The sequence below is a fragment of the Penicillium diatomitis genome (genome assembly GCF_028827545.1).
Source record: "Penicillium diatomitis strain IBT 30728 chromosome Unknown utg000012l_segment0_segment0, whole genome shotgun sequence".
Taxonomy (NCBI): Eukaryota; Fungi; Ascomycota; class Eurotiomycetes; order Eurotiales; family Aspergillaceae; genus Penicillium; species Penicillium diatomitis.
This window is the reverse complement of record NW_026623184.1, coordinates 770,335-795,538: the sequence shown is the minus strand read 5'-3', so window position 1 is coordinate 795,538 and position 25,204 is coordinate 770,335. Positions and strand designations below refer to the sequence as shown.

Here is a 25,204-nt window from a genome sequence, read left to right as displayed (position 1 = left end):
CGAATGGGTAGTGCACCCTCAATGACTCGTTAGAAGAGAATGCTTAAACATCAGGTTCCGGATGATACCAGTGGCCAAGGCCTGCCTTTCGCAAACACGCCTACATAATTATTCGATAGTGGGTAAGCATGGTTCCAGGCCTCTTACCATGTTCTTGACAAATCGCCTCAAGAGATATTTTGAACATGGCTGCTTCCAATGATATCAATCACACTTTCTCCAGCGCAGATGAATCTGTTCACGACTGTGTCGAGGCACTGCAGAAAGACAAAGATCTGGTTGAAATCAACGACGAAATCGACCTTCACCTCGAAGCTGCGGCTATCACTCGTCTGGTCTATGAGACCGACGACAAAGCTCCCCTGCTCAGCAACACGAAGGGCAGGGGCAAAGAAAGGGTCTATTTCGCAGCTTTGGGGCTCAAGGCTGCGTGCGAGCTTCAAGTCGTGACCGTGGTCGTCTCGCGCGCCATCTTGTCCTGCCACCGACTCCGTGCATAAAGCAGATCCAGGGCAATCCTCTCAGCCAGCAAGGTGTTCCTTATCGACCCTTTCATTGTGACTACCGGCCCCGTGAAGCAGAACTCTCTCCTCGGCGACGAAATCGATCTGAATGCCCTGCCTGCTCCCATGATCCACAAGTCCAAGGACGGCAAATTCGTTCAAACGCACGGCATGCACGTCGTGCAGTCCACCGACGTCAGCTGGACCAACTGATCTATTGCGCGAGCAATGGTCAAAGACCGAGACCATCTCACTGGTCTAGTCATCCAGCCCTAGCGCATCAGGCAGATTCACCCGATGTGAAAGAAAGAACGCAAGGACGCGCCCCGGGCTCTTTGCTTCGGGCGTTCCCGCCGCTACCTGGCTTCCTCGATGCCCATCCCCGACGGCATCAACGAGGCAGATTATGTCGGTGCTATGACCGAACGGGCCCTGGAGCTGGTCAAGTGCGATACCAATGACTTGCACGACCCTGCCAGCGCAGAAATCGTCTTCAAGACGGAGGAACCCTCTTCCTCACCGAAATCGACGGCGAAGGCCCCTTCGGCGAAATGAACGGCTATGTCTTCCCAGGCGACACTCACCCTTGGCGCGTTTACACCGTGAACAAGATCACCTATCGCCACGATCTCATTCTCCCGATATCTGCCTGCGGCAGTCTCACGAATGAAACTCACATCATGATCGGCGCCCTCGCCGCGGCCGCAATCCGCAAAGTCTGCCAACTAACCGGTCTGTCCACCACAGATACCGTCGGAATATGCCACTGGTGCGGACTGGGAAGCTGCGGATTTCAAAATCTCTTATCCCCAGAAGGTGAAGGGTAAGGATCTGAACAACGGAGAGAAATATGGATTCCGTGCCCGAGATCAAGATGGAGTTTGACGATGAGGAATAAGAACATCTAGATCGTTATTAGATTGAATGCATTCTCTTCTGCAGGATAATCGTGTTGCCTTTATTTTCGGGCCCGCCGCAGCTCATCTTTCGATTACGTGAAGGACATGATAAATCAAGTGTGCGCCTGTTTGCGTTCGGCTGGAGTAGCTGCTGATTCGGCATGGGCATGTGGCTCTCGACTGTTTCTGAGTTGATGATGGACCTGTGATTCAAAGACCCATCTCTTGGGCGGTATGATTTCTTTCTCAAATTTTTCAATCGTCAGATTCGTGCTTGTAGTTCACTGTCGTCGTACCACATGCGCTGAGATTTAAACTCACATTTCCGCTACCGAGTGTTGCTGCCCTTCTTTGAAGAACATTTTCACGCACAGGTTCGGTATAAAGCGAGGAAAGTGTTCGGAACAAGTCGTTGATCAAAGATGATGCGCTTCGCGTTGGAGGTCAAGCAGGGGTCTTGAGTCAGTTGGTAGCTCATAAGTCCTTTACGTCGAAATGCTGTTTGAGGAATCCCAGGGATGATGCACCCTTCGTCATTCAAGAGGACATCATGGAGAAATTTTACCATTGAAACAGTCAGGAAGGAAAATGTGAATAGTAATATGTATGATAGAGCAATCAAATGGAAATACACAAGAGCCGATGCGCTGGATCATGCTGTCGTCGAAAATATAATGGTATCAAATCATTAAGAGAAAAGGGTGAAGAGAATGATAGAAAAAAAAAGGGGTTCGATGCATGCAAGTAGGATGAGTACAAGACCGACATCTATTAGAAGATAAACATTACCATCCGAGACATTCCCAGCTTGGGGAATAAGGAAAACAGTGACTCGGACAGGTCATTTGATTCGAAAGGGTCGCATCAGTGTCAAGAATTGACACTGGAGAGACGACAGACGAACACTCCCACACTATGTGGTCATTGAAAGTCCACCTAGAAAAGAGCATAGAACAGCGCCATCACAGCACCGCTCATAGCCCAGCCATTACCGGCGAGAGAGCCAGCACCGTTGAGAGCGGGATGGGTAGCAGATGCGGTTGCGGCTGGCTCGGTGGCAGTGACACCGCCAGTTTGGCTGGGAACAACCAGAGGGGTGCTGCTAACGAGAGATGACGAGGCAGAGCGAGAAGGAGACTTGACGGGGGTCGAGCTCGCGGACCAGGTAGCCGACGAGGTAGATGAGGTCAAAGTAGGGGTTTGGGTGGCCACAGAGCTGGTGAGAGTAGGGACGGCAGTGGTAGTAGGGATGGGAGTGCTGGTGGAGCAGTCACCGGTGACAGTGACGGCCATCCAGTTGATGTCCTTGGGCGCGAGAGTCTTCTCGACAGTCACGGTGCCTTGGGAAGCGGAGCAGGAGGCAACGGTGGTCCCCTCAACACTGCAGGAAACCAGAGCGATGCTGAACAGGCATGTTAGTTCCGTCACTCAGATAAGACGCGCTGGTACGCAGGTCAAGAAGCATGCCAGGCCAGGCAAGCCCGCGATAGGGTGAATCATTGTACTTACTTGCCGTTAGGGTAGGACTGAATGATCTGGGCAGCTGTTGGAGCAGCGACAACAGTCATGCCCTTTCCGGGAATCCCACAATCAGCAGAAGCCACGGTGGTAGGGCAAGTGACGAGGTAGGTGGTAGCGTCGCCAGCCTGTTCAAAGGTTAGATATGTGCTGAATTATAGCTATCATTCGCGCATAGTACAGTAGCACCCAAGCTATATGTGCGCGATGCGGCTCTTGCGCACGCAGAGATAAGAGTTACACACCTTGGTGACAATGCCGGCTTCAAGGTGACGACCTTGGAAACCAGGCAGGAGCAGGTTGGCAGTGTTGCTGGCAGCAACGGCAGTAGCGCCAGTCAAGAGAGCGATGGTATTGAAACGCATGGTGAGTGGAATTGGATTGCGACTGAAGCGGTGTTCAGAAAACTTGTCTTGGGGGCTTTGGTGAATTGAGCACGAAAAGAGCGGATTAGTGAATAATTGTACGATTCACAGACAAGGTCGACAGGCGCGAATAAAGAGCGACTAGATCTATAGAGATCTTGAAACGAGGGACAAAAATAACGAGTGAATGAGGGGGCCAAAGGCGTCGCGCGAGTGTAGAGACTGGAGCAGGGGAAGAGAGAAGAAGAAGGGGAAGAAGGAAGACGAGTGCGCCGGGAATAATATTCTGTGACTGTTGGGGCCAAGGCTAACGCTGTAGGTTCTCCGGTCCTGTCCACTGTCCTGGCCCGAAATCCCGCACTTCATCGTGTACCTGCGCTTCTGGAGGAGTCCGGGGGCGCAAGGACCAGGGGCTCTTTCGTGGAAATGGGCTGAATGACAGGGCCTAAAGACCGAAAGGGACTAGACTGGCGAGAGTTAGCAGACTAGCGCACGAGGACCACAGCGATACGCCCGGACCAAGCGACAGAACAGGGCTTTCATCAGAACATCCACCTGGGCTCAATGATCTACAGCGTTTTGGGGGCACCCCGGCAAGCCAGTGTATGCCATATTCCAGAAGACGTCGCAAGCTAAAGCTCAGATGCCGGAAAAGAGTGTGAAATTCCACAGCATAGAAGCATATCGGAGTGTCCAGCCATCGAAACTTCCAGAGTCGCATGTAATAATTTCCGCGCAAAGGCCCAAGCGGCTAGCTATTGAGGAAGCCTGCGGAATCTGGACCGGCGACGGACCACGGTTCAAAGCGCGGCCCAGGAACAGAAGTCTTGGCCTTCAGGAGTCCAGTCTGTACGCGCCTAAACCGCGAGACTGAGCGCCGTTCCACTCGAAACAAATTGTCATCATGCAGCATCAGGAGCAATGCCCGCTATAACCTCGATCAATGCGAGAAACCGCTCCCGAGGGCCCTGTGCATTTGCCCTTGTCGCTTTGTTGTGATCATCATCTCGTCGGACTCTTTGACTTTGTGGGGCGCTCCAATTATTGTCAGCGCACCGCCAATGTTGATACCCACGAACGTGCTTGTTCAAGCAGGACGAAAAAGGGGCAATCGCCGCAATCCACGCTAGGGGGCCGCCGCTAAGCCAGTAGTGGATTAGGGTCGAAGGCATATTCACGAGTCGGCGGGTAAAAGTGCAATTGTGGTGATTGTGACGATGATCGAAATTTTAACCACGGCACAAGAAGTTTATGTGGGGAGAAAGCTGTGGTGGCACTCATCGGGGAGCTTGTGGTGAGCGAGGCCGAGTATGACGGTATCTGGCGTACACATAATTAGTCTCTTTTTTGTTTGAAGTTCGGAGTATGACGGATTCTCGTATTGCGCTGCTCTGCGAGACGAACTCTTCATCGGATCCAAATGCTACTGTGAAACGTCCGACCTTCTGAGGGTGGAAGGGTGAGGGCCCGAGAGGGAGAGATCTAATTTAAAGGGTGGAGCCAGTCGCGGAAAGTGAGTCCCAGCACGGGACCACCCAACTCGGGCTTCAGATCATGTGCCGAGCCCGTCTCATTGCGATTGTTTGCTTCGTGCTACCATCAATATTTAGACCTGGTTAGTTCTCTTGTTTCCCAAATATTTACTGGACTAGTTCATGGTCGAAGAGAGTCCCTGGTCAAGACACAACCAGTACTACCTAGATTCCTGTGTTATCGACGGTTTGGAAACAGGACGAGCAGATGGCTTCAGTACATTGGTCTATTCAATGCTCAAGCTCGTAGTGGACGACACCATCAAGACACTCTCCACGTCCGATTCTGAGGCAAGTGAGGAGATATTGCCTTGAAAGTTGTGCCAGGACGGGTCTCGTGGCGCTAATATTAGCACTGAAACTGGGAGTTCGAAACCCGGAATGATGCTATTCGTCTTGGGTGTACCCGTTGCCGAGATGCGCAAAGTGTAAAAATCGCACAAGTGTGTTGAAGTTCCAACGCCGGCTGTTTCGAGACGATGGCTTTCTCTCAGGCACTTCTTCCATCTATGAAACACAAGACAGGATATAGGGAGGCGATTCAGATCGACATTCAGATCGTTGTGTTACTCTGATGCAATCTTGGATCGAGCAATCTGATTCCAAATTCCACACACTGCACCCGCGGCAAGCAGAAATGCGTTGAATACAGCCATGATATAGAATGGACTCCCCGCTGAAACCTTGTCAAACAAGAGTCCGCCGATCTTGGTAAGGATCAGAATACCCGCGCCACCGTACAGCGAGTAGACCCCAGCGATGGAGCCCTTCAAATGAGAAAGATGCTGGAGTCGGTCATCGGCCGAGCGAGAGAGTAACGGCTGTTGCTCTCCTCCGATGCCACCATCCGTCCCCCAATTCTCAACTCGTCGATCGTATATTTCAGCTAGCACGCCCTCAGACACGCCAACTTCAAGAATGCCGTTACTGAGAACGGCCAGGCTGCAAACGATGGCGCCGATTTGACTGATGCCAATGAGGCCCATAATAATGAAGACACCAGGGTTGCCATCCGGTGATTTGAATTGTGGATTGGGCAAGAGCCCAAAGGCGAGGTATCCCACCACGCCGACCAGAGCCGCCACAAGCAAGGGCACATTGTACCGCCGGGACTTGTCGGTAAGATATCCAAATGCGGGGGCCGCAATCAGAGCAACGAGTTGGGATACCCCGGTCAAAATCGATGCCAAGATGTATGCTCGTGGACAAGCTTTTCTTATCTCACCAAGTCCTGATCCAGGCAACGGCTCGTGATCTTCGTCGCATACCCCGGACACGCGATAATAATGATTCACTGCCAGTGGGATGAACAGAGAGATTCCTACCGAGGAGGCGCGCGCGACGAACCCCCCGATGTATCCCAGAGCGATTCTGCGATTGCGGAATCCGAGCAACAAGGCGGTGGTGAACTGCTTCCAGTATGGCAAACTACGCAGGCCATGCTGGATTTCGTCGTGTCCCTCTGGAACGTCTCCAGCATACTCGTCACGTCGGCTGTGAGTGGACTGGTTGAGCCAGAACGTACGCGGATTTTTTCTGTCCTCATCCGGCAAATTCCGTAGTCCAACAAAGCTGACGAGGCTGATGGCCATGGCCACCGCGGCGACTACATAGTAGCTTTGCCGGATTGCCTCTGCCGGAGAGAGTCCTCTTTTCTCGAATCGAGCGGGAAGAGGGAGAAACACCCCGAGAGATATCAGGGCACCACAGCCTGCGAAGAGCCCCACGAATCCTGATAGTCGAGCTGACGGGGATGCACGAGAGCTGGTAGCTGCGCTCTGACAATCAGTTTCGCCTTCCTCTCCAGTTGACTGGGTTGGAGTCGTGGACTGTTCAGCGCGATTGACAGAACTCTGCAGACTTCTGCTCGTGACAGCCGGAAGTACGGCAGTCACCATCGTGGATACCGCAGCGCCGCCAATGCTAAAGAACAGTCGCCCCAGGAGCAATTGCGGATAAACATTTTTGGCTTGTACGAAGAGAATTAACGCCACGGCAATGATCGCGTAGCCAATCGTACAGACCTGTTTATGAGATTAGTTGTCAAACTGCACGAAGGTATGAGATCACGCAATGCAGATACTAGCACTTGACGTGGACCCAACTTACAAGCCTCACTCCGATTCTATCAGAGAGCACACCCCACAGCGGACACGCCGCAAGTGCGAGAAGCTCATCGGCAAATCCCAGCGTCCCCACTGCATCGCCTTCTCCCTCACTGACTCCAAGAAGATCTGTCACAACAAATGAAAGTGAGGAATTGATAAAGACCAGAAAGGCGATGGAGAACGAGCAAACCGCCAACAAGTAAGTCAACGTTTGAGTCCGCGATGCGGTGAACAAGGCGGGTCCGGTATCCATTGCTATCAAATCCTCATTGCTAGATAACGCTGAAGGGAGAAGGAGGAAGTTACTCGAGCAACTTCAATCAAACACTCGGCCTGCGATCACCCTGTACGTCGTTGTGCAACCTGATTACGTCGATGATGGACGGTCAGTCACGTGATTGGGGGGGGGGGGATCTGGCAGATCGCAGTCGATCGAGCAACGCTGATCCACGGCGGTGGAAGAGCGTCTACGGCTCAGCCCACATTTATGCGCACCCCAACCACACCGATCATCGGACAAGGGCATGTTATGTCCCTCAACTTTGCAATTATTGAATCGCAATTGTTGTACAACTCTTGCAACCCCCACGAATACTTATCAATCAAAAGCATGACAATCCCAACGCGCGAGCGATATCCCATGCCATCCTTTCATACTTGATGCATTTGCAAGCGATCCATTCTCCTCGAAAATCGGTCAACCTTCTCTTGTTCAGTCCTCGACGGGGGCGATTTCTGCCAGTAATACCACAGGCCGACAGAGAGTGCCGAGGCAGGCAGTGCAATGGCCCAATATATCCAAAAGTCGGGCGACATTGCCCACCCCAGCTGCCGATCGTAGTTGAAAAATGACATACTGAACAATGCACAGATGAAAGTAGGCGGCAAGAAAGTATAGGTGACAATGGCAATTGTCTTCAAGGCTGCACTGTCTTCGATCATGACGGTAGCCTCACTCCGCGCCACCATCTGGAAGGTCAGCTGGATCTCATTCTTCAGCCGCTTCTCATTGGCAATGGCTCGTTGTTGTTGACTGGCTAGAAAGCCTTGAGAGGCGATCAGTCTTGCATGTACGTCTTGCCAGATGTGATCTTTAGACGGCGTGGTGAGGATCTGCGGCGAGGTTGACTGCGGCGTCACATAAGTCTTGTGGCCCTCGATGATTTGCTCGACTGTCAGGAGTGTCACGTCGAGAGTCTCTATGACGTGGATCGAATGGCGCGCGATATCGTGCAGCTTGCGATAATTGGGCGTCTGCCCCTCTTGTGGCGTCTTCTCTTTTTCGATCATACGAATGCTATCGCGGATCAACCAAACGGCGTTGTCTTGAAGCTTGCACAATTCGTCCAGAACATGTGTAAGGACCCAGAACGGGTCTCCAAGAAGATCAGCATTGAGGGCTATTTTATCGAAGGGATTGGGACTCTTATTTGGTTCGAAGAGAAGAATTGCGGTTTTGTTTGTTTTCGCGATCCACCGCGTGAAGATGTTGAACTTTGACCACTTGTAATCTGTGTCTGAGTTCACTTCTTTGGTCTGGAAGAATGTCCACATATCTATTCGCGCTTCAGAATCAGTCTGGTGTCGACAAGCTACAGTGGATTGTATGCTACTCACTAAACCCAGTCGCCTCGTCGTTGTCCCGTGTTATTTCACATCCAAAGTACCCGTTCGACCGTCTCATATGATTCTCCCACCAATGCGACGGCATGAGGAAAGCATCCGACAAGGCCTGTTGACAGTCCCGACATGTTCGAATTGTATTAGCGCTTGCTGAGCTGTGATCCACCTCATTAGCGCTTTTCACCCATGAGGCGTACTAATTCGCCAATGCTTCTAAGCTGGAGACTCACACGATGAATAGTGGAGATCCTGCAGATATCAAGTCTGAGACTTGCCCACGCCGATTGCTGGCCAACTCCTTCGGGTCGATTTGGCGAGATGGTTGTCTTGTTCCCGCTGCCCCACCATTTTAGCATGTGCCGAAACGGCATAGACACGTCCATTGGGATGGTTTTGGCTACACAGCGTACTTACCACAGTCATACTCTTCCAAGGTCACAACATGTTTACAACTTGCAACAGAAACCAGAGGGGCCATGACTATCACAGTCTATCCTCACTCTTTGTGTGAGAGTCTTGATCGCGACGTGAGGCTGGAGTCGGGGATCTGCACCAGGTTTATACAAAGTGCGTGGACTAAGCGCCCGTGCGGGGTTTACTAGTTCAAAGAGGCTGGAGTCCATTTGCTGCAAGTGCATGACACCGGTTTTAGTACCGGTTAGCTCAGCTGAACAGGGCTGACTCTCAATCTGCGAATTGAATGCGATCAATGTCTCCAGAGGCTGAGACCACGTGAGAGAGAGCCGAGGAAGAGCAGTGTCTCCGGGCTATCAAAGCGCCTCCCGTTTCCGCCTTGCCAACAGCACCCACTAACTTACAGGTACATGCAACTGCTTTCATTTTCAGTACAGCGACGACATAACTCTGGTGGATTTGCTCAATCAATATGGCCTCATTCAGTATCGAGGCTCAACTCATCCTTTCAAGACCTTTGACGGCCGGTCTCCTGCCCACTTACAACATGCGGTGTGACCGTGTGATCCCTGCTGCGGCCGAGTTATATGAGCCAGAGTTGGAAATCTGAGACTTCAAATTAGGATTCACGACCTACTGGTACACAGCCACATGACCACGTGGAGGAGACAAATCCTGAGAGAGACACATGTAGTCGACGTCGAAATGCTTTCGCCTCGTCGTTTCGCATTGTGATTTTGCCTCGGTGGCGGCATGTCCAGAGTTTACCTGGCTGTCAGATGGGTTGGATGTACACGAGATCAGGTCTGAGCCTGTAGGGCGATGCATAAGGTTGCTGCCGTCTCAATAGATTTTGATACTGCCTAAGAGGAATCTTTAAACTGCAGACTCACGGAGCCTACCTTGACTGTTCTACGTTCATCGAGTACCGGCCTGTACCTGACCTGGGCTGCGGGCTTCGAGTGAAGGCCTAGGCTGTGATTTGAACCTGAGCACAGCCTAGACTGCCGTTCAACGTGGACCTCTGCTCTTCTATTCAACCGGAATCCCTGATGTCTTCTTGCAAGTTCGGATTATGATGTCCGGGCGATAGGTGAATCAAACCTACAGCTCTTCGCCGCATACCTAAATCCAAGCTTAGACATAAAAATCAGTCCGATAACAAGGCGCTGCATTAAAGTGGGCTAGTAGACAGGAAGTACGGAACTAAATTTAGGTGGTCGAGTGTCTGTATGGAGCCGTTGTAGAAATGATGGGCTCTGCTGTAGCGTTGAAGCGATGAGAACTGATATTTCTGTACAAAAGCTTAGAGGTAGCTAAGTATGAAGCACTCCAGTCTGCAAATAAAGTCTTCTTGTACTGATGTTTGACCTATTGCTCAGAGCAATTTGTAGAAAATTGGTGGATTATCTCATGAAAGCGCGGTCATCATGTCAAGCTGAAGGTGGCGGTCTTCTTTGGCCGTGGCCCACCACACAACAAGTCGAGACCTATCCCATCATCTCATGATCGAAAAGAGCTCGCTCATCTGAACTTTGACATCAACAAACATCGCGTGCTCTGCTCTTGAATCATCCTCTTGACTCACTTCACCTCACCCGAGTACATCATCTCGCTCAAGTTCAGAAGGTTTTGTCCAGTTCTTGTGTCTTTCCCTTTGGGGGAGGCACAAATCACATTACGACCGAAGTTCAGATCGACGAGTGCTTCCATTTGACATCCTTACTTTGAATGAACATCGCCAATATGGCAGAAATCAAGCCTGTGGCCGCGGCATCTCCAGAGCCTAAGCTTGAAACCCTCACGTGGATTGAAGTGACTCGCTACGCCGAAGAAGTACTTGCGCGGTTCGAGAATGATGAAACCACCTTCAAACGATGGGAAGTCAAAGTGGTGTGGGAATACTGGCGTGGTTTTGAGATGATGGGCATCAACCCAAGTCTTACCGTTTTGAAATTCATGCAAGACCTGGTCATCCCATTCGCATCCTCTCGCGTTCGTTCACGACTGCAATGCCACACTCGGTACGAAAAGGCCACCGGAGCAGATAAGTCCAAAACGTACAAGATCGAAACGCCCGTGGATGAGGGCCCTGAGATCTTGTATCGCAAAGGCTTCACGCCAGAAGCCACGACTCCACTGAATGAACCCACCGTGGAAAATGAGCCAGAATCCATTCCAGGTTCCATCCCCGCGGAAACGAGACCGAGTCATCAACCTATTCAGTGGGACCTGGGAGCGCACATGAGAGCAACAGCAGCGAGTCAATCTGCAGCTCATCAGCCTCGCCCAAAGCCTGTCGAGTCATCAAAGGCCTCAGAGTCCACAAATTCCTCAACTTCGGTTGTCACGGTAGAGCGCGTCAAATCTGACTCCTCTACTTCCATCCCTTTCGACAATGTGCCTGTGGCACAGACCATCAAGAATATCCTGAATGCTCCGATATCAAAGTCCAAGCTTGTTGCACCTGGGCCCTCGGTCTCCGGCAGGTTTCCAGCCCCAGCTGCTTCTCATGTCGATGGGCGTCCGGAGATGATAAGAATTGTGTGCAACGGCGAGGAGGAACTCGTTGGTGCAGAAGACCTGGTCACAAACAACTACCTGTTGCGATCAACCATCGACTCGCTCAATACAACCATGACCTCGATGCAGGCAATCATCAAATCTCAGCAGGGTCAGATTGACAATCTGAGTGGGTACATCGAGTCGCAGCATGCCAGAATCAGAGGTCTCAACGAGCAGATTGGTATTCTGTCGGGACAAAACTAGCCTAAACCCTTGACGCAAAGCTCATGGCCGTAAAGGTGCTTTCTCATGTGCCATGCTTGTTTCCTGCCATCTGAATTGACGTGGCTGGGCAGGACATGGATCGCTGCCTCGGTCATGGCATGTCGCATTGTCCGTGGAGAGACTTTTCAGCCCTTCTGATTAACTTCAAGAATACCAAAATAGTCGCAATATCAATATGCATCTCACATTTCCATGGGTTCTTTTCAACACTTATGTCGTCATACCTCGTGTTAGGTGCGAGAAGAATACTATTACCGACAATCGGCGCCCGCAAGGGTAAAGAGCGGATACCTGCAATGTGCGACAGCGCCCCCACCTCCTGTGGCCGCGGGATCCGCAGGCTGCCAGATAAAACATCCCTCTCAGGAACGGCCCATGAGCAACTTGGCACAACCCTTCTGTTCCCTTCAAACTCGAAACGACCGATTGGTGCGTCAGTGTCATGCAGTCCAACTCTGTAGACCCCTTCTGGGGCCCTGCAACATCGTATCTCAAGTTTGTTTTGACCCTGCAGGACCCACTGCTGTTTCCCAGTGACTGACGTGTTCAATCTAGCTTTTGTGAAGAGGTAAATCACCCTCTTGTTGTTCTATGCAGCCTCATTTGGAGCTCACAAGATCATTTTGCTTACATTGAGATTGATATAAAGGATTATGCTATAACTCGTTACATTGCCGAGTTCATCAACACGCTCAGCAGCTTTGTTTTCGGTATGTCGACTCCGAGATATGCCGATTTGGCGAATTTGTATGATGTTCTGACCGCCATGCTCTCTCTAGTTCTTTTTGGTGTCTATGGGCTGCGACAACTCCGAGAAAAAAATGCCGCCAGCTATCGATCGCTTTTGTACTTTGGGCTGATCGGTGTCGGTGTCTGCTCAGCTGGGTACCACATGACACTGAAATACCACACCCAGATGTGTAAGCGTCAAAATCCGCGAAATCTCAGAAGTGAAGACCGCTAATCAGGGCGCGAGATGACTAGCGGATGAGCTTTCAATGCATTTGCTGACCACGCCGCTGCTGTACCGGATTCTCACCTTTCAAGCGAGTTCTAAGAAAACCAGAATTGTCGGCATCGTGCTGTCTTTGCTATTTGTCACCGTGATGTTCTTCCACATGGTCTTGAACGAATTTCTGCTCCACGCGGTCACCTTCGGCACCGCTGTGCTGACAATCGCCGTGCGCACATCCAAAATCACCGCACAGCAAGTGACTGATCCATATATGAAGAAGAAGCTCAGAAACATTTCATACTTTGGAATCTGTAAGTGAAGCAAGCGAGATTGATTGGTGGATGGATGAGTACTCTAACAGTGGTTGTCAGTCTGCTTCGCATTTGGATTCTTTGTGTGGCTTATTGATGGCTTGGCTTGTGGCCTTTTGAAAGACACTCGACATGCCATTGGTCTGCCTTTGGCCTTTTTGACTGAGCTTCATGGCTGGTAAGAACAGTTGTCTTCTGATCTGGTCTATTTTGTCAGATAATTGACCCTTCAAAATAGGTGGCACATCTTGACCGCTATCGGCGGCTACGTCGCTGTTGCGCTCGTGGACCTCGTGACTGCCAACGAGCTCAACAAGGGAGATCCCATCGAAGAGCTCGCATGGCCAATTCCTACAGCAGCAAGATATATTCAAGAGTGGGTGGGCCCTAAAAAAGAGAAATAGGGCTGGTAAACAGGACAACAGGGCACTGAATGGAGTTTGTTCGAATTCAACATTGAGCGTTGGATCGGTGTTGGCACATGTCTTCTCAGTTGCTTGCACCCCGATCCGATAGACGGGGTAGACATGGCATGAATCATATCGTTAGAGCGGAAATTCACATTGATAGAACATGTTAAATCCAAACGACTGTCTGGTGGCTAGATTCAATCGTCCAAGTTGTATTGCTGCAATCAGGCATATGCTCTGTCGTGAACTTTGCTGTAAGGCCAAGATCCATGCACAGTTACGTACTCTTAGATGACAAGTCTTAAGATGGAGATTCTTGTATAACTACCGTCCTCTTCCTTGTGCAGAAAGTCAAACAGCTTTTTTGAGGCACAATACCAAGCTGTTCGAGTCGCGAGACACCGGAAGTTCAATCAGGTACGCTCCTTTCACCTGTGTCACGGTCCGACGTTTGTTGAGGCGCTTTCATGAGCGTCACCGCTCCGACCGCGGCGCGGCGGCAGCACGTGGAGCGGAGAGGGCAATATGGGCGGATATCGAGGGAAAGCGTGATCAGGGCGGTTGCGGGCCCAGGCACCGCTCTGAACTACAATACCGCCTTCGCAATCAGGCTTCATGAATTCCGGAAACAACTTAGGGCAGAGTATAAGCCACGCTTGGTGACTTGGTAGCGATTGCATCCCGTCGAAACAATATTTACTGTAGTGAAAGCGATGACTTGGGCGTGCAGGTCATTTCGACCAGTGCGTGTAAGTCAAAGAAGCTAATCCGCTGTCCTGTCGGAACGATTCTCAATAAAGAAATAAGTTCTGTTCAAGCGACTATGTGATCGAGATCAAACAGCAACATCTGGCAAAATGATAAGGCTACCTTATTGCCGTTGTGGTCCTTATCGCCCGAGGGAGGGCGGTGAGACTGACGTAGCTAATGTGGAGGCGGGCGGCATTCTGTCAAGCTGTCCCGATGGAGACAAGAATGATATAGACCACCTGGCCCTAAACTTCAATTCACTTCCAATTTCTCCTCTTCTCATGGTATCGGAATTGCAAACGACAGCTCTTCCGCCATGAGATTGGCTGTCTATGTCAGTGTAAGTCTTGGCCATGCCAGGTCTTGTTCATTCTTCGCGGAGATAATGTCGGCGCTGACTTGTTATAGACCTCGGTGGCCTTGGCCGCCGGTGTATTCTTCAAAGCTCTTCACCAAAGAGCCAATTTCTATTCGGCATGTGTGTATCTGTCACAGAGCAGTGCAAATCTCATGGTATGTCTGCCAATCGGCGCGTTTGTCTCGTTTGTTGAGGTGGGCAACGAGGGGGGCTGACTTGGCGCCATCTACCACAACGGCAGATTCTCACAAACTTATGTCTTCTTGCAACTGGCTTCATCCTCTTCTGGCTTCAACGACTCTTCTTTGGAACCCTTCGACCGATTGAAATAGAACAACTTTACGAACGTGGCTGGTTCGCCGTCACAGAAACCTGTCTCGCCATGACCATCTTCCGTGGAGAGCTTGGGTTGTGGTTCCTGGTGATGATGGTGCCGAATTTGGTTCTCAAGATGGGCGCTTTCCTCACAGCCAACCGACTCGAAGTCTTGGAACAGCAGCCCCTTGCTCATCCGGTGATGGTTCATTACCAAATGTCATTTGCCCTGAACACCGTAGCCTTCTCCAGCGCCTTCATGATGTACTATTGTATCCGAAGTGTGATTGACGAGGCGCGGGCCAATATGATGATCACATTCAGTTTTGAATTTGCCATTCTCACCATCGTGTCAATCTCGACCTTCCTTCGATACGTGCTCCTACTCGCAGAAATTCTCATCACCCGCCGACAAATCAGAGCCCAAGTGGAGCTGCGCCGTGCGGAGATTCGAGCCACCCGTGCCGAGATGATTCGCGAACACGCACGAGCTGGAGCAAGCTCCCCGCCAACCGATCTTCCCGACGAGGACGATGTCAACGAGCTTGAGATCGATGTGCCGGGATGGGAGGAAAAGGGTCGTTGGATCTTCTACCTCGATCTCGTCACGGACTTCCTTAAGCTGGTGGTCTATGCCGGCTTCTTTGCCATTCTGATTCGCTTCTTCGGCTTGCCGATTCATATCCTTCGCGACCTCGTTCTAACGGCCCGGTCTTTCGTCCGTCGTATTGGAGACTTCATTCGGTATCGCAAAGCCACTCGAGATATGAACTCACGATACCCCGACGCTACCCCGGAAGAAACCGCCCGTGAGGACGTCTGTATCATCTGCCGTGAAGAGATGATTTCGATCTTGCCTGCCGCTCCTACCGAGGGGGCTCCAGCGCCACCACCCCCTGCCAATGTGCCAGATCGACTGCGCCCAAAGAAGCTGCCCTGTGGACATGTCCTTCACTTCGCGTGTTTGCGTAGCTGGCTGGAAAGACAGCAAAGATGCCCAACTTGTCGTCGTCCCGTCCTTGGTGATGAGGCTCAAGGAGCACCCGCAGGCGCCAACAATCAAGGTGGCAACGCTGCTGCTGCTGCTGCTGCTGCTGCTGCGCCTAACGGTCCTGGTGGCAATCCGGCTCCTGTTCAGCGAGCTCGTGTTTTCCGATTCGGTCCTTTCCGTGTGGGCTTTGGTGCTGTGCGGGGCGATGTGCTCCAAAACATCCACCAACAGATTCATCAAGGCGCCGCTGGCCCTGCGCAAGCTCCGGCAGATGCAAACCACCCTGGCGCGCAGCACATCGGTTTCGGATTCGGATTTGGACGCCCTCACGCGCCTCTCACTCCCGTCGCCCCGGCCCCTGCGCAGACGCCCGCAAGCACGCCCGCGGCTGCCTCTGCCAGTGTCCACGCCCAGCTGCAGGCAATCGAGCAGCAGATTGAACAAGAACTCGCTTCCCTGCGAGCTGCTGCCGAGCATGTTCAGCGTGTGGCCCACCTCCAGGCGGAACTCGAACAGCTTCGTTTGGAAGTGAACTCTTCGACCGAGGACGCTACCGCCACGTCCACCTCTTCCTCGGGTCAGACTCGGTTCACTTCTGCGCGTTCTGAGGGCTTGGGCGCAGGTGACCCCCGGTTGCCTGAGGGACTGGTTTTGCCGGCGGGCTGGACTCTCCAGCCCTTCAACTCCGCCGCGTCGGTCAGGGCCGAGTCGAGCCCTGCGACCGCCCCTCCTGCCTGGGAAAGTGGCAGTAGTGGTGAGGCCAGCGAGATCAACGCTGGCCTCGGATCCACTGCCACCGGGTCCTCAGCCAAGGGCAAGGGTCGAGCGACGACGGTGGAAGAGGTGGAGGACGTGGATGCGTTGTGATGGATTGACTGAGGGAAGGGTCAGTGTTTGACGAGGACACAGTTCGATTTGTCCTCTTCTTGCGGGCCTGTACCCTGTCTTTCTATCGCGTCTTGTTTTTCTTTTTCTGTTTTCCTTTTTGTTTTTCTTTCCCTTTATTTGATGATCGTGGGCCAGTTGATCGTGTTCTCATCGATCTGGTTCTCTTTATTGGCGCCCACTTTTTTTATTATTTTTATACCAGCGTTGCATGGCGTTCTTCCATATTCTCATACCCGGGTAGCGCAAGTTGGTACCGTATATATTACCTACCAACATGATCACATCTTCTTATCGAATGCTTGGTGCATCGTAATATCCGTTTTGTGAGATAGTCATGGGAGAGCCTCCTCCGTGTCTCAACTAAATAGCCCAGCTTTGCTTGTGTTCTTGGACGAGAATCCAACAGATCTGTTCAATGGACACAAGTTTCAACCACGCTAAGACTAACTTCCGAGCAGTTTGAGTTCTCAATGTTCTCTTAGACTCAGGCCCCTAAGCCAGAAATTCATAACACGTGTGTAAGGGAAGCGGGCGAGTTCTGGATCGCGAGATCAAAGGACGTAAGTAGATAGATTGGTGCAATATATGATACATTCCTCGGACGGTAAATTTATGCACAGACACAAAATGCAAAAGAAACAGAGAAAATTTGCCAGTCCACCAACGCCTCTTTTTTCAAGGATACATGCAATTAGGTCACGTCAGTGCGTCACCTAGTTCAGAGAAGACGGAGCATCATGACGTAGTGTGATATATGGTACAGAGGGTGCAGAGCGCACACTTTTTTTGTCAATGGAGGGGGGATGATTCACGACTCAGGATGTTCCAACGAAGCGGAGGACAAACTCATAGACACCAAGGGTGATGATCGCAGAAGGAATCGAGCGGAGCATGTGCGGCATCAAGCCTCCGTAAAGACCGGCCATGCCCTCTTCCTTAGCAATGAGCTTGAAGCACTGCAGCAAGCCGGTGTATTTGGGGATCCCATTCTCCATTGGGGCTTGGCGAAGTCGTGTTCGGATGACCTAGCAATTTGATACCGACATGTTAGAAAGGCGATCCCGGGATTTCACAAGAGTGAAGGGCCCTTACCTCATGAGGATATGCAATCAAAGCCGCAGCAAACTTGGCGGATCCAGCCGCTCCGGTTGTGCTCAGCCAGCTCGTGATCTCCTTTTGCGTGGCGGTATCTTTGCCATCGGGCGATCCCAATGACGAGTGCAAAACAGTCTTGATTCGCTCATACAGCACAAGGTGCAGGGCTGTTTCAAGCGAACCCAAGTAGCTCGCGCTGAGTCCTCGATACAAGCCGCTGAACCCTTCTTGGCGGATCACTTGCCGGATGCAATCCAGGCTGTTCTTGTAGCGGCGCGTACCGGTCGTGGTTTGCGCCTTGTCTAATTGCAGTCGTGTCTTGACCAGCCAGATGGGGTTTGTCGCAGTCGCAGTCGCGATTCCTGCGGATATGGCGGCCTGCGCGTGAACGAGTGTAGAGTCTTCACCGGTTCCCAGCACTTGGGCACCGATGCGCTTGGAGTTTCCGTAGACCCAGAACTTGATAGCGGTCGCCGGGACCACTCCCGCTAGACTGGGGCCAAGTCCTCGGAAGAAGGCACGCCATCCCTCTGCTTGGTAGATGTTGCTGATGATACGAGCAGTGTTGTGCGTGGCGTGTTTGGAGATAGTAGAGGCGGCAGCGGATGACGCGGAAGTAGAAGGAGGAGGTCGTTGGTAGAAGTCAGACTGAAGACGAGTCCTCAGAACATCGAGAGGAGATGTTGCAATCGCAGTAGCAAAGCCACCACTCCTACATAAAACATTCAGAAAACAATTTTCATTTTCAATGCGATGGTGCACGATGATACAGGGAATGGCGGACGGTTCGGGGAACGCATGGAGGCAAATGGAAGCCACACGGCAGGACTTACGCGCCAGCGATGAGGTGTACCCACGGATCGTGGGACTTTTTTGTGGGAGCATTGGCAGACTTGATGGTTGTCGACTCCTCAGCAGGCCGACCGTGAATCTTGGGGCTCTGCATCGTAATGGCGCATTCTGGAGAAGGAAAAAAAAATAAAACGATAAGCTCCGGGCCCAGGAAATTTCCCTTTCTGGGGGAATCTCGCCGCAAGACCACAGTCACGTGAGATAACCGTGTCCGATAAGCCGCGTCACTTTTGAAGGACTTGATGCCTCAATTTTCGGATCTCTCGCCACACGGCCACACGACTTTGACGGCTGGCCACTGGGCACTGGGCAGTGGCTCGGGCTTGTTACTACTTATTCCAAGATACTTTCAATCACTTCTTGACAAATAGAAAGATCATGATGATTGGCTTGCGATTGCGTGTTGACTAGCGCCATCATTATGACCGGTCACTAAGTAATTAATGTGTCTCATCAAAACAGCGGTGGGTACATACTGGACATATTTGTAGACGCCTTCTACAGAAATATTACCGCAAATCTCAGCTTTCATTCAATATTTCTCGTCGAAATTGACCAGACCCTCAATAAGTTGATCAAAAGGCCTCGTACATCGAGCATGTCTGACCTGTTCGGCATCCGACCTCAGATGAATGTCGGTACAAAGATTTCAGTATGCTTCCTGCATTTCCAACTTCTCTGCAGCCGCGATAGGTTAGTAAAGATCTTGATCGTCCCCTAATTGGCGATATGTATGCGATTTGTTCACGTGAAACGCGAACCTTAAATGGATGGAACATGCAACTACATGCGTGCGGCCAGACTACGCCAGTTCGTCAATTGTACCATCGAGTCTCCGTGACGCACTTCGGACGGGTGCAACTGCTGGACGCATTTTCAGCATACTTATATCTTTGAACATAATCCGGAGACCAGATCAACGCACTCTCACATTCGAGGCAGTCGTTCCAAAACCCCCGAGGAGCTTCTTATCGCTCAACAGCCCCTTGAAACAAACCACGGTCGGTGGCTGAGATGATCTGCGGCAGCGACGGCCGGTGGCCGAGGCTAATCAATCTATCCAACAGACTGTTGCGCGTCTCAGGCCTTGCTCGCGACCCATAGCATTTACTCGCACAGGTCCTCGATTTCTTTGAAATAATGCGCAGCGACTTCAAGTCCATGAGTCACCTAAGCTTAATCTTCACCAATAACGAGTGAAATGCTTGCAATATGAAATCTCGCACTATCATCTCTTGGCCGCCTCCAACTCACGCCCGTGTCGTCATCCTCGAGCGGATCTTCAAACCGGTGCTGTTCCTGGGCACCACTTTTGGTCCACAGGGGTCTTCGCAATCGCCATTGATTTGTCCAGCGTGCCCCGCGTTGGGGAGACCTTCTGGATCGTTGAAATTTATATCAAGCATGGGTCATTCCCCAGACTTCGCTTCCGTGGGTGTAAAAAAATCAGACTGCCTGGCGGAGAGGCTATCCGGGCCTCAACACAAGCCAGTAAAATCGCAATCGATACATGTTCCCAGCCATCTGGCTCGCAATACCGGGTGAAGCGAAGATTACCACGCATTTCGAATGACAAGAATCATTCATGGCACGTGCGAGATCTACGAAATAATGCCCTACGAAGAGCCGAACGTGCAATTGCTTCGGATGACGCACGAGTTCTGATATCACAAGGTAAATTTTCCGCGTTTTGGTAAGGAAGCATCGACGGGAATTATGGGTTTACTAACAGTTTGCTCAGCAGGATCATTCATTCGAGCGCATGATCAATAACGCTTTTTTTTCTTCGAACGCCCATGGGTCTCTTAAAGCGCCAAGTCATTTTGATTGGCTTCGGTTTGGCTTGTATTTTCGTTCTTACTGCTCGTCAGCTTTCTCAGTCATGGAGCAATGATCCACCCAGTTTGCGCCTGCGAGACTACAATAATTTTCAATCAACATTCTACAACCAGTCGAGGGCGTCCAATGCCACTCGCTATGGAAGCAGGCGCCCTTATGCGCCTCAGCCCAAATTCGTCCCTGGTTCACCAAAGCCTCCAGGCTCAAAGTATAACAGGACGTTAGTCGTACCGCGAACCAAAAAAGAAGACACAAGTTGGATTCACGAAGAGTTGCCAGACTGGGACAGCGCCATCTACGTCGTGGACGATCCAAAAGCACCTCTGCATCCACCGCGGAACAAGGGCCACGAGGTCATGGTGTACCTCTCGTACATCATCGACTTCTACGAGGAGCTGCCGGATGTCGCCGTGTTTATGCATGCTCACCGGAAAGCCTGGCACAACGAAGACTTCTTCGACGGGGACGCGGCCGATATCCTCAGACGGCTCAGCCTTGAACGTGTCATCCGGGAAGGATACATGAATACGCGTTGCGCGTTCGCACCTGGATGTCCCGCTTGGATTCATCCCGGCGCTGTGGACGAGGACGAGTCCAAACAGGAGGAGGTCCTGCTCGCCCGCGCTTGGGGGGAATTGTTCCCCGACATACAAGTCCCCTCTGTATCGTCGCAGCCATGTTGTGCACAATTCGCGCTGTCTCGAGATCGCATTCGCGCAATCCCACGGGCTCGATTCATCTTCTACCGCGACTGGTTACTGCAGACAGAGTTGAGTGATTATATCACGGGCCGAATTTGGGAATATCTCTGGCAAGTTGTGTTTACAGGCGAACCGGTTCTTTGTGTAGAGGAGAGTGTCTGCCTCTGTGACGGCTATGGATTCTGCTTTGGTGGACCTGAACAGTATCGCGCCTGGCGCAATCTCGATGCCGAACGAGAGGCCCTACAGCGACAATTCGATGACTGGGTCTTCATGGCCGAAGACTACGAGGTCGCAAAAGCAGAGGGGCTGGTTGATGAGCTTGAGGAGATGAAGATCCTTCCACCGGCGGAAGAAGCAGAGATTGAGGCGCAGCTTGCCGAGAAGAATAAGATGGTTGTTGATCTCTTTGATGCCGCCGTCGAACGAGGTAAAGACCCGAAGAATCGTGCTTCTGAGGCCGGTCGACCTTGGAAGGAAGGTGATGGCTTTTAGAGCTTCTCCAATCGCATCACTCAGCTTTGCCGGTGTTGGATACTGGTCGTCAGCGTGATATGTTTCTGTTCTCTGTGTCGGTCAAACTTACATATACCCGCCTTGTCTTCTGGTCCTTTTATAAAATGGGTCATCTGTATGTGCACATTTTGATGCATTGCCTCATTGTTGCCAATGACTTTGTAAAATTCTTAGGTATAGACCACAGATCTTCAGTCAAGTTACATTCATCCTACTCCTGCTTGTATCGTGAGGTGGGCAGAACATCCGCAGTTGAGGAGTGGCATCGTGCGCTTACAAATATGTATGCAAGAATCTTGGTTTTTCCGTCCCACCTATTGTGATCATATTGATTCAATTTTGCCTACCGAGCTCTCAAAGTACCACGCATTGCATACTGTACTTTCCAAAATCATATACTCTGCTGATCTGCTCATCTAATGTACTAACGTCACCCTCTGCACGTGACAAGCGGCTTGGTGTGGAACTGGAGGGTTAGGACATAAGGGGAGAGGGACGTCATGTGACTCGAGACACAAAGAGTTTGCATTGTCTGTCCACCCTTCAAACTGCACAAACATCGCATCATCGTCGGATCGGTCTTATCGATCGCAGGCTTTAGGGCTTGTGCAATACAGCGTCAAGGTCGGGCTCGAGGTTCAACCTCTTCCTAAGTCGGCGCACTCAGTGCCCCGTCGAGGGGCATTTTGCCCACGGACTGATCTCTGATTTCCTGCAAATTACGCGACGTCTTACTTTCAACTCTGTCACCCCATCCACATCCCTTCCTTTTCTCGAAGCTCGGACCTACGAGCTATACATACGCGCCAAGCTACGGACTCAACCGCCACGGCACCAGTCTATGAGGTGTCGCTTTCGTGACTCTTATAGATTGTCGCATTCGGCCAATTCGAGCCTACATCTGGAGTCCACTTGCGCCCCCGAATCCGCGTCAATTAGGCGACAATGTCCGCGCACAACAGCCATCACCATCAAACATCTTCCTCTGCCGACGTCGCTGCTCAATCAAGCGCAAACCTCTCGATTGACCCCAATACCGCATACACCCCCAGCGACAACCAGCTCGCGGGCTTAGTTGAAGCCGCGACAGCGGCCGCCGGTCAAGATGTGTCCCCTCATTGGGCTGCTGCTGTCGCAACAGCTGCTGGTGAAGCGAGCCACCACCAATTAGATACATATGGGTCAGATATGCATCTTGGCGATGAAAGCTTCAACGAGACCAATTTTGCGGGTGGCTTGAGCAATGCTCGTCACTTACGGGTGCAGAACGATCACGCGCAGGGGCCTGGACTCTCGCGAACCGTTTCGAAGAAGCGGAAGCGCAACGAGGACAACCTCGATCCTGCGCTTGCTGGTGCCGGGATGTCTGGGTCGCAACAGCAACAACAGGTCCATCAACCCACACAGCACAGTCATCAACCCTATTCCAGTGGTAATTTCATCGTTCGCCCCGTTCCTCCTCAGGCACTCGCTGATGCACGTTCAGTTGGTGTACATTCTGCTGCGGCGCTGTTCCGGCAACCATCCGAGAACAAAAAGTATACGCGACCACCGATGTCAAAGTTGTTTACATCATTAGAACTGTCGCCAGAGAATTTCCTCCATCTTCAGGCTGCGGCCAAGGCGTTCATGTTAAACGACGAACACCCCGAACGGCGCGATTGTGTTGGCCAACGAGGAAAAGGCGACACCGAAATGGTGAAATTGCGCCTTTGGAATTGCGTCCGACAATTTCTTGACGATGAGGGGAATGGCGAGCGTTTCTTCGGAGAGAACGTGGTGAATGAGGGACTTGGGCCTCGTGAATTTGTCTGGCCCCGAGATCAACAAAAGATCATCCTTTTGGTCATTCCGCTCTTGCGGAGGATGGTCACAAACGAGCGCCAGCGCCAATACGCCGTCGAAACGCGGAAGGGTGGCGGCGGGGATGAGCGTCGGCGACGGAAAACAAGTGAGAACCTTCAAGAGATCTCTTCCACCACCTCCATCCCGGCCCAGTTTGCTCCCGAGCAGCAGTTGCAACATCTACACGCTCAAGCGCAGCCAATGCATTCTGCTCATGCGGCTCCGCCTCTCACTGGGCCCACCCAAGCAAATCAAGGTGCCCAAGATCAGATTGAATCTGGCCAGATTATGGATGTGGGGCTCAACGACCTGCTCTTGGACGGATACACCGTCGACTGGAACGACATGGCCCGCTCTTATGATATTTTTAACCAAAACTACGAGTTGGACAACCTCTGGTCTGTCTCTGGCCTCGACCAACCTGAGTGGCGAGGGCTCGTCGCGGCTGTTGACAGCCATTACCAAGTCGTTCATCGAGGTGATTTCGACTGTCCCCCGGCTTGCGAGGATGCAAACATCTCCCGCATTGTTCACGCTGACGCGACCGCAAACCTGTCCTGGCGTGTTGGGGGTGCTCGTAACCCGCCAGCTCGAGATGCATTGTAAGTTCATATTCCCTCTCCCTGGCCGCAAAAAACAATGTTCCCAGAAGGTGCTGACTCGTGAACAGTGTCAACGGCATTACTCGTGATGTTTCGCGTGTTATTCGAGAATCGTTAGCCAGTCGCAATGGAGATCATTCCGCGACCCAGTTACCAGCTGGTCCTGACCAGCACTTCCAAACACAGCCTTCCTTCGTTGCATCGAACGAAGTGAAACCAAATGGCGCCACGGCGTTACCGCCATCGCATCACGCATCTCACACCCAAATCACCCTTCACATCAACGTGCTCCACCGGGGGAAGCGTATTCTTCCCCGGCTTGATCTCCCGGCTGGGCAGTGCCCCAATGTAGACATGATCAAGGAGTCTGTCATCCGACGCTACCACAACCAGATTCCAGGCCTTCCTGTGCTCCAAGGAGCAGACGGGGTTGACCAGCAAGTCCGGGATATGGCTGGAGCCGTCAGTTGGAGTGTCAAAGCCCTCTTGTCTGATGGACTCGTCTCCATTCAGAGCGAGAAAGACTGGGCATTCGCTCTGCTGTCAGTAGATACCGTGGATTGGATGGATGGCGACTTGAAAATTCTTATTGGCGTTGACGGCGATAATACCCAGTAGATGGAAATTCTGCTACCGATTTCACTTTTTAAAGCATGTACTATACTGCTAGATTTTCATCACCTCCAATGTTGGATCTACCGTGGACAATGCCTTTGTACACCATTTAAGCGATCACATGAATGATTTGGTTGAGGCATGTGCTATGTTTTCCGCCATATCCTACGCCGTGCGCGCGCGCCGCGCGGATGTAGAATCAACCCTAACTTACCCTCAACCGCAAACAATGCGTCGTGATACACAGCGCGATTAATTTGTTTGCTTCCCACGATGAAAAATAGAATCGTGGGCGTGCCGTATTCATTTCGTTTATAGTTTGCTCTCATGAATAGTTTCGTCTCATTCTACATGTCTCATCTTACCTGTCTTCATTCCCTTTGTTCCACTTTCTTTGTTTCCAACAAAG

The 25,204-nt window shown here is 51.6% G+C and overlaps 10 protein-coding genes across 10 annotated transcripts; 6 read left to right on the top strand and 4 right to left on the bottom strand.

Annotated features, from left to right (window-relative positions):
• Nucleotides 1-185: 185 nt before the first annotated feature.
• On the top strand, nucleotides 186-1,330 carry N7539_008185 (UbiD family decarboxylase; the record flags this gene model as incomplete). Its single annotated transcript, XM_056937785.1, has 4 exons — nucleotides 186-475; nucleotides 530-698; nucleotides 810-949; nucleotides 988-1,330. 4 exons carry the CDS (start codon nucleotides 186-188, stop codon nucleotides 1,328-1,330), a joined length of 942 nt encoding a protein of 313 aa, XP_056786877.1.
• A 1,008-nt stretch (nucleotides 1,331-2,338) lies between these two features.
• N7539_008184 (putative GPI anchored glycoprotein) lies at nucleotides 2,339-3,285 on the bottom strand (the record flags this gene model as incomplete). The annotated part of the gene is made up of 3 exons (XM_056937784.1): nucleotides 2,339-2,804; nucleotides 2,912-3,048; nucleotides 3,166-3,285. 3 exons carry the CDS (start codon nucleotides 3,283-3,285, stop codon nucleotides 2,339-2,341), a joined length of 723 nt encoding a protein of 240 aa, XP_056786876.1.
• Nucleotides 3,286-5,383: 2,098 nt separating this feature from the next.
• On the bottom strand, nucleotides 5,384-7,178 carry N7539_008183 (putative MFS transporter; the record flags this gene model as incomplete). The annotated part of the gene is made up of 2 exons (XM_056937783.1): nucleotides 5,384-6,841; nucleotides 6,927-7,178. 2 exons carry the CDS (start codon nucleotides 7,176-7,178, stop codon nucleotides 5,384-5,386), a joined length of 1,710 nt encoding a protein of 569 aa, XP_056786875.1.
• A 398-nt stretch (nucleotides 7,179-7,576) lies between these two features.
• On the bottom strand, nucleotides 7,577-8,636 carry N7539_008182 (uncharacterized protein; the record flags this gene model as incomplete). Its single annotated transcript, XM_056937782.1, has 2 exons — nucleotides 7,577-8,481; nucleotides 8,543-8,636. 2 exons carry the CDS (start codon nucleotides 8,634-8,636, stop codon nucleotides 7,577-7,579), a joined length of 999 nt encoding a protein of 332 aa, XP_056786874.1.
• Nucleotides 8,637-10,708: 2,072 nt separating this feature from the next.
• On the top strand, nucleotides 10,709-11,731 carry N7539_008181 (uncharacterized protein; the record flags this gene model as incomplete). The annotated part of the gene is made up of 1 exon (XM_056937781.1): nucleotides 10,709-11,731. One exon carries the CDS (start codon nucleotides 10,709-10,711, stop codon nucleotides 11,729-11,731), a length of 1,023 nt encoding a protein of 340 aa, XP_056786873.1.
• Nucleotides 11,732-12,194: 463 nt separating this feature from the next.
• On the top strand, nucleotides 12,195-13,422 carry N7539_008180 (ceramidase; the record flags this gene model as incomplete). Its single annotated transcript, XM_056937780.1, has 5 exons — nucleotides 12,195-12,247; nucleotides 12,308-12,672; nucleotides 12,737-13,018; nucleotides 13,079-13,196; nucleotides 13,257-13,422. The coding sequence occupies 5 exons, from the start codon at nucleotides 12,195-12,197 to the stop codon at nucleotides 13,420-13,422; spliced, it is 984 nt and encodes a 327-aa protein (XP_056786872.1).
• Nucleotides 13,423-14,494: 1,072 nt separating this feature from the next.
• Nucleotides 14,495-16,709, top strand: hrdA (E3 ubiquitin-protein ligase HRD1; the record flags this gene model as incomplete). Its single annotated transcript, XM_056937779.1, has 3 exons — nucleotides 14,495-14,518; nucleotides 14,587-14,691; nucleotides 14,778-16,709. The coding sequence occupies 3 exons, from the start codon at nucleotides 14,495-14,497 to the stop codon at nucleotides 16,707-16,709; spliced, it is 2,061 nt and encodes a 686-aa protein (XP_056786871.1).
• An 836-nt stretch (nucleotides 16,710-17,545) lies between these two features.
• N7539_008178 (putative mitochondrial carrier protein (Rim2)) lies at nucleotides 17,546-18,771 on the bottom strand (the record flags this gene model as incomplete). Its single annotated transcript, XM_056937778.1, has 3 exons — nucleotides 17,546-17,755; nucleotides 17,823-18,537; nucleotides 18,659-18,771. 3 exons carry the CDS (start codon nucleotides 18,769-18,771, stop codon nucleotides 17,546-17,548), a joined length of 1,038 nt encoding a protein of 345 aa, XP_056786870.1.
• A 1,702-nt stretch (nucleotides 18,772-20,473) lies between these two features.
• On the top strand, nucleotides 20,474-21,712 carry N7539_008177 (DUF3431 domain-containing protein; the record flags this gene model as incomplete). Its single annotated transcript, XM_056937777.1, has 1 exon — nucleotides 20,474-21,712. One exon carries the CDS (start codon nucleotides 20,474-20,476, stop codon nucleotides 21,710-21,712), a length of 1,239 nt encoding a protein of 412 aa, XP_056786869.1.
• A 966-nt stretch (nucleotides 21,713-22,678) lies between these two features.
• On the top strand, nucleotides 22,679-24,798 carry N7539_008176 (uncharacterized protein; the record flags this gene model as incomplete). The annotated part of the gene is made up of 2 exons (XM_056937776.1): nucleotides 22,679-24,180; nucleotides 24,249-24,798. The coding sequence occupies 2 exons, from the start codon at nucleotides 22,679-22,681 to the stop codon at nucleotides 24,796-24,798; spliced, it is 2,052 nt and encodes a 683-aa protein (XP_056786868.1).
• Nucleotides 24,799-25,204: the final 406 nt, after the last annotated feature.